Genomic DNA, 6820 nt, shown 5'->3' on the forward strand with positions numbered 1-6820 from the left:
AGAATCCTATCAACCGTAAAAAAGTTTCGCAAGCCTAAGATTTTGAAAAAACGGTATCGATATGGATGAATTGTTTGGCTGAATTAGAAGGAAAGACCACCAGACTTGAATTCATAGTACGATGGTAAATTAAAACGAGAATGTGAAAAAAGATATACAATCAATAATGGTACAACACCGAGAATGTAATTAAATGGATCAAATATTTACAGAAACAAATTACAAAATATATAGAAAAACGGTATTGGCCTTGCTAAGAAACGATGTCCGCGTTGACAAGTTGTTGAAACCTAAATAATCTGCAGAAGAAAATATTACACTTTCTCAAATTACAATCCTGCGAAAGAAATCCAAGCAACCAGTTATACAAGTGACCTGAAGGAACTGACAGCTAAGAATTTCAAAGGTTAATGTAACAAGATTAAATTAATGATAAGGTATAAAAAATATTGAAACGAAAAAATAAATGTAGTTCTCCGACGTCCAAATGGATCATGTAATGTGAAACTCTGGATAGCGAGGAGAACATAGATTTAGGCCTCACAAATGGATCCTGCTTCATCGAATAGAAAGCTAGATAGATTTCCAGTTTTAAAAAAAGTGAGGCCAAAGATTCTTAATAAAGTACGTACTGCGTTAATCTAGAAAGGAACTATGATAATAGAAAAGTAAACACAATAGGTAATTCTCGTAGCATTTAAAAAAACAAATCGGAGAACAACGAAGTAACTCAGTCCCTTAGATGTTCATTATGGATTGCGATCATATTCGCAAATCATAACAGGTCTGATAGACTCATCACCGTTAAAACAGCACTCCGAATCATCATTTATCGAGAGAAAATAAGCTCCAACAAGGATCGAGAGAAAAAAAAAAAACTAAAATAAACTCATGAACAAGAGAATAATAATAAAAAAAATTTAGTTACTCCCGCGTTCTCATGTAGTAATGGTAAACACCACAGGAGAATTTAAGAAACCAGGATGTAACACACTCAATCTTGCTTCAAGGGAACGAGTCAAATGGGAACAGATTGAATCCACATTCGCCAGATGATGAAGCATCGAACGCTAAAGATCACAAACAATGAAGAAGAAGCAGCTAATTCACCTAGAGAACTAATCAATTAAAAAAAAAAAATTGATGCCAGTGAGGTGAATCCAACTGAACCTTCGTTTACGAGGAAGCGAGGAAACCCTAACCAAGACGGAAGAAGATGCATGATGAAATTGGCGAAGTGGCCATCGGGTTTTATACAGATAGCGAGGCAGCAGAATCGCCCCCCGATTAGGTTTCTGTGTTGACCTAATTCGGTAAAGATCGTATGCGTTGTTTTGGGTCATTAGTGGGCCGGCCCAATCAACTCAAGGCCACGTCATGATAAATGATTGTGTTATTAATTACGTGATATTATTTTAATTATTTCTAATAAACTATAATCTCTTTTGATTGGTTTAATAAGAAGTGAGAGTTAGTCTATCGTGTTCAACAATTTGGTATCTGATTGAGGTTGACATAGGTTATTTAATATCTCAAAATGCTTACTATGCTACGTGGTTGCAGCTATGTCTGATCTTCTACACCATAAACGATTTATTGAGATTATTAGCGAGTGATTTTCTTTGTGTTGTGAGTAGTCGTGACTTTGCAAGTTTTGTGTCGAACAAGCTTCTTTGGTATTACTAAGGTATTGCCAACCATGTGGGTGATTTCCAAATCGTTGGAGGAATTAAGAAACTCAATTAGGAAGAATTACAACATTCGGGCAACATGCATGATGTCCTATTTACAAGGACAAGACCTTTGGGAGTAAAACTACACCGCTAGAGGAGGATTTCAATGGTGTCTTGCGCAAATTGAAAATTAAAGCAAACAAATCAATGCTTACCTTGAAGACCACAATCGAAAAATATATGTTCGAACCCTAAACCCTAAACACATTCGGAATGACAAGACATCAAAAGAAACATAGGACACGTTAGTGATGTTATTTTTAAAGAAGAATGATACAAGGCTACAACTTCTGGAGGACGAGCTATTATCAACCTCACAATGTGACATGACGATTGTTCAATACTTTCATAAGGTCAAGTCAATCTATTGGGAGATTATTGAATTACATCCAACGTCTGTTGTTGGAGAAACTCAAATGAAAAGGATCATTATCCATGGATTGCGACCAGAATATAGAAGTTTCATTATTGCTATAGAAGATGACCCACTCAACCATCCCTTGTAGAGTTTAAAAATTTGTTAGCCAGCCAAAAAGTGGCTAGGAGACGCCACATTAAATGGTAAAGAAGAAGCACTCTACACAAGTAAAAGTCGGAGGAACAATAAGACGTCTAAGAGTGGATACAAAAATGGTGACAAAGAAAATAGTTACCGAAGAACTACACCACCTTGAACACCTTAAAAAGCTTAGAAGAATGATCAAGCATTCTCATGTACAAGAGATTTGAATGTATTTGCTACAACGGCGGGAAGAAGGGTTACATGTATTGTTAGTTCAAAAAAAGGTTCGTAAAAAAACAATGCAAAAAAAAGATAGGATAAATGAGATGTAGAGGTACTATGAATCATAGAAGAACAAGAGCATCATGAACAATAGCTAATGCGCTCAAACCATATGATTATCGATCGGAGCCATATGATTGACAGAGCAGGATGGTCTTTGAGTAAGAAGTATTACCAAACCTAGACCACATTGAATTGTTTGTCCTTCAAAGTGGGGTCAAAGGGGGTCATCTATTGACCAAGTAACCACTCTTTGTTTTATTACTACAAGAAGATAATTCAAGCACATTGCCATGGATCCTGAATAACCAGGATCAATATGGTCAATGCATCATCATACACCATACACCATCTCTCCACCATCCATCCATGCATACATATATACATACAACTTCCATCCATACATTCATACATTCCCCTTCTCCAACACAAAGCTTACAACAAGCACAACTTAGCATAATCCTAAACAGCAAACAGAAGCAGCAGATGGATAAACCACAATCTTAATTATTCAGCCAAAACTCGCTCCCGGAGCGAGAGGCATGGATCGAGACCGAGCTTGGTTCAGTGCAGCTTGTTGGCAACATTGCACTGCTTCCTGATCTCACCCTTTGTGCCAGTGAGAGGATTGTTCTCAGAAAGGATGGTAATGGCTCTTGAGAATTCCTTGAAGAAATAGTCTTGCTTTTTGGCCATTTTCTTCACATATGGCTTCGTTCTCTTGTCTGTGGCTAGCTGGTGGTCCACTATCAGCAACCCTTTGTTGTCCAGAATATTTCTGTAGTAGTTGTTGTCCAGAATCATGGGTGTGCCACGGTCGTTCCTCACGTATTGCACAGCCTTGGGGTCTGGGATCTCATCAGGACACTTGTACAACATGTGCTCCACATGCCCTGGGTTCAGCGCAGGGTCTACCTGCGGGTACAGCCGGTGCACCAGCTTCACACAGTGTGTTCTCCCAACGCTATGAGCTCCTACACGATGCAATGGATTCAGATCTGGTAAGTTCTGGTATGGGAGCGAGTCTCACGTTAGCTAATTAAGGCAATGATCACGAGTTAATAAGTAAGGAATACATCTGAATTGGTACGAGGACTTTCCAAAAACCAAAAGAGGGCTTATGCTCAAAGTATCATGGAATCAGAGTCCATGCTCAAACAAAAAAGTTGTAAGCCACTCGAAAGTGTGGTTAAAAATGACTCAAATGTCGAATAAAGGATGTAGGATGTTCGAGGACTCAGAAAGAGTCAAGCCTCGATTAAAGGTAGGCTGTTCGAATGCTCCATAGGCCTCCAGAGAGACTCTATGGTGTACTTTGTTCGAGTCCGAGAGGAGGACTGTTGGAAGGAAGTCCCACATTGGTTGGTTAATTAAGGGAGTGAATCTTCATGGGTCCGAACCCTTTTGGGGAATCTGAAAGTAGCTCAAAGTGTGCATACTATTGTGTAGATCCGTGATTCATACCAGTTCTAGCAACAAGTTTAGTAAAGCAAGGTTTACCTAGTAAAGCAACCACTCCAGGGGTGTCAATGCCCATGGCTGCAAATCTTTCAAGAACAACAGACATGCTTTCATTATGATCTGGAAGATACTCTTCCAAAATATCAGCTCTGCTTCTCCTTCCATCTCTCCTGCCTGTCTTAAGTGGGATATAAGGCCCTCCAAGCTGCAAAAAAGCAAGGCAAGTTAAGCAATCTTCAGTGATTTCAGCTAAATGGGAAAAGGAAGACATGCACTTACAGAAACAATGCCATCTCTAGCGGACAAGACAAGGATGTCCGCACAGGACACAACTCCAGGGCACTCCCTCTCCAAAGCCTCTTTAATGGTCTCAATATACCTAAAGTTCCTAAGTCCAAAGCTCCTGTCTGTCTCCTTCTCGGACAGGCTCCTTCTGGTGGAATCCAGCAGCAGAGATGCATCACAGGACTGAGCTCAGCAGTTTTATATTAGACAGAACCATCAGAGAGTTTAAAAGCTCATTACAAGAGATGGGAAGAGTTTAGATTACTTGAACAGCGCAGTCGTGGAAGATGTTTCTGAGCCAAGAGAAGGCGGTGTTCTTGTGGCGCTTGTAGAGAAGCCGGACTTGTTCCTTGATGATATCCTCAGCTTGGGGACATGAATCCTTGTAAAAGTTCATAACCAGACCATTGTCTTGCTCATCATGCGCTGCAGAAGCATACCTGAAAGAAGCACCCAGAAACGAAAAGAAGAGGAAGAAAACCAGTGCTCTGGAACCCATTACTGCCCTGGTTCTTTTCACACTGTCCACTGAACTTGCGCTTAGCTCACTTGTCTGCTTCTTAAATAATGGAGAAGCTGAAACAGAGCTAAAGAGAGAGAGAGAAAAGGACTTCAACGATGGATTACCAACTCCCTCGCTTTTGGGTTAGCATTAAATTTGATCTTTAGGAGAAATTTGAAATGGTTTGTTTAATTTTGTGGGTTTGATTGCAATTTGAGGAGTCTTTCCATGGCGCTGTGCTTCATTTACTGCTCTGACAGAGTTTTCGGATTTTATTTATTAATAACCCTTCGACTTTATTCTTAAATTTCATGACAGATGGAGAGTCTGCATCCATTTATTTTCAGTGAGATCCGATATTTTTCTTATCCACGTGTCCATTTTATCAATAAAATGATTTTAATATAACTAAACGCTAAATTGAACTTAAAATATTTTTAAATTTTAAAAAATGTTAAAAAATATATTATCATTTTCGATGAAAATAATTAATATAAAAAATATAAGGGTTACTTGTAGCAAATTTTTTTTAATAATTTAATAAAAAATTAACATAAAACATATTAGATATAATCTATGAGTGCGTCAATAAACATAACAATTTTTTTTTAATAATTTTTAAAATATAAATTGTGTTAATGTTATTTTTAAAATTTTCGTGAGTGGTACTTGTTAGACGAACACGACAATATTACAGTATGAGTATCAAGTTTAAAAAATATTAAATCAAACTTTCAAAAATTAACATAAAACAGATTAAATATAATCTATATGCGTCAATAAACCTAGCAAAAAAAAAATTAATAATTTTTAAAACATAAATTGTGTAAATGTTATTTTTAAATTTTCGTGAGTTGTACTAACCTAAAAAATATTTTAAAATTTTTTATAAAAATTTGTATTAATGAAACTTTTTAAATTTTAAAAGTATTTTTTAAAAAACATTATAAAAAGTTAAAAAAAATATTTGTTAAACACATTTTTAATAGATCGAAGTTAAAAAACATTTTATAGACTAAGTAATTTTATATGAATTTTTATTAATTTAATTTTTTTAAGGTATAAAAAAAAGTATAAAAAAGATGCAATACTTACTTAAATTAATTTTGCTTTAGATATTATTTTAAAATAGAGATGTCAGACATAATGTTTTATTTTGTCCATCTTTAAAATAATAATTTATGTATTGTTTATTAAATTATTAGAATTATGAGTAATATATATATCGCTGGGATAAGAGAATTTAATATTTATTTAAATTGTATTTGGTAGCACATGTTGGGGGCTAAGCTAACAATTTCTTTATAATTATTAATATTTGACAAAGTTTTGCACATTATATAACAAATTGAATTTGGTTCAAATAATAATATAATTGTTTTTGAAATAAAAATTGAATGCGACTGAATTTTCGAAAGGATGGATATAGACAATTGAGTATGGTTGGATTTCATCCAAGGATGACCCCACAAATACTTAAAGCTTTTTTATTTTTATTTGATGTCGTGTATTATATCTTGTTTTTTTTAGTCCAACAAATAAAATTCAAATATCGAAAAGAAATGTGGTAGTCAATTTAGATATTTAAGATGATTAGCGTGAGATCTGATGTCCATTGGAGAGTGGAACACAACATTATTTAAACGCGTTTTAAAACTGTGAGGCTGACGGTGGTGAGCTTGGACTATTACAGTTAGGGATTAGCCGGACTAAGAAATTTAGTGTGTGTGAGAGAGAAGCCCGAACATTCTTTCTAAATGGGTTAGGTTGAGTTGTAAGTTATTTTTTAATTATTAAAAAAACATATTTATCCATATTATATATGATATATTAAATTCATAATTAAAATATTATAAAACTCAAATATTAAAATATTATGATACATTACTATCTTTAGTTACCCAACAAATATTCTTAACTTTTATAAGAATTTTTAAAAAATAAGATAAGGTTGGACATTTTAAGTTAAATCTACAAAAAAAAAAAAAAAAAAAAAAAAAAAAAAAAAAAAAAAAAAAAAAAAAAAAAAAAAAAAAAAAAAAAAAAAAAAAAAAA

General features: G+C 34.7%; 1 protein-coding gene and 2 non-coding genes across 3 annotated transcripts; all 3 read right to left on the reverse strand.

Annotated features, from left to right (window-relative positions):
• Positions 1–464: 464 nt before the first annotated feature.
• LOC111495864 lies at positions 465–610 on the reverse strand. Its single transcript, XR_002720385.1, has one exon. It is a non-coding gene; the product is annotated as a small nucleolar RNA snoR136 (small nucleolar RNA).
• A 114-nt stretch (positions 611–724) lies between these two features.
• On the reverse strand, positions 725–809 carry LOC111495867. The gene has a single exon (XR_002720388.1). It is a non-coding gene; the product is annotated as a small nucleolar RNA SNORD25 (small nucleolar RNA).
• A 1940-nt stretch (positions 810–2749) lies between these two features.
• On the reverse strand, positions 2750–4915 carry LOC111495464 (peroxidase 42). Its single transcript, XM_023145520.1, has 4 exons — positions 4529–4915; positions 4258–4446; positions 4018–4183; positions 2750–3491 (listed from the first exon to the last, which is right to left on the reverse strand). The coding sequence occupies exons 1-4, from the start codon at positions 4760–4762 to the stop codon at positions 3082–3084; spliced, it is 999 nt and encodes a 332-aa protein (XP_023001288.1). The 5' UTR covers positions 4763–4915; the 3' UTR covers positions 2750–3081.
• Positions 4916–6820: the final 1905 nt, after the last annotated feature.

This window comes from Cucurbita maxima, unplaced genomic scaffold (genome assembly GCF_002738345.1).
Source record: "Cucurbita maxima cultivar Rimu unplaced genomic scaffold, Cmax_1.0 Cma_Scf00021, whole genome shotgun sequence".
NCBI lineage: Eukaryota > Viridiplantae > Streptophyta > Magnoliopsida > Cucurbitales > Cucurbitaceae > Cucurbita > Cucurbita maxima.

What these genes read in the sequence shown, in the direction of transcription:
- LOC111495464 (XM_023145520.1), bottom strand. Translation starts at nt 4,762, where the DNA reads ATGGGTTCCAGAGCACTGGTTTTCTTCCTCTTCTTTTCGTTTCTGGGT. An exon ending in TCCACGACTGCGCTGTTCAA is followed by an intron (nt 4,447 to 4,528) that starts GTAATCTAAACT and finishes TGCTGAGCTCAG; the next exon opens with TCCTGTGATGCATCTCTGCT. An exon ending in TGGAGTGGTTGCTTTACTAG is followed by an intron (nt 3,492 to 4,017) that starts GTAAACCTTGCT and finishes TGCATCGTGTAG; the next exon opens with GAGCTCATAGCGTTGGGAGA.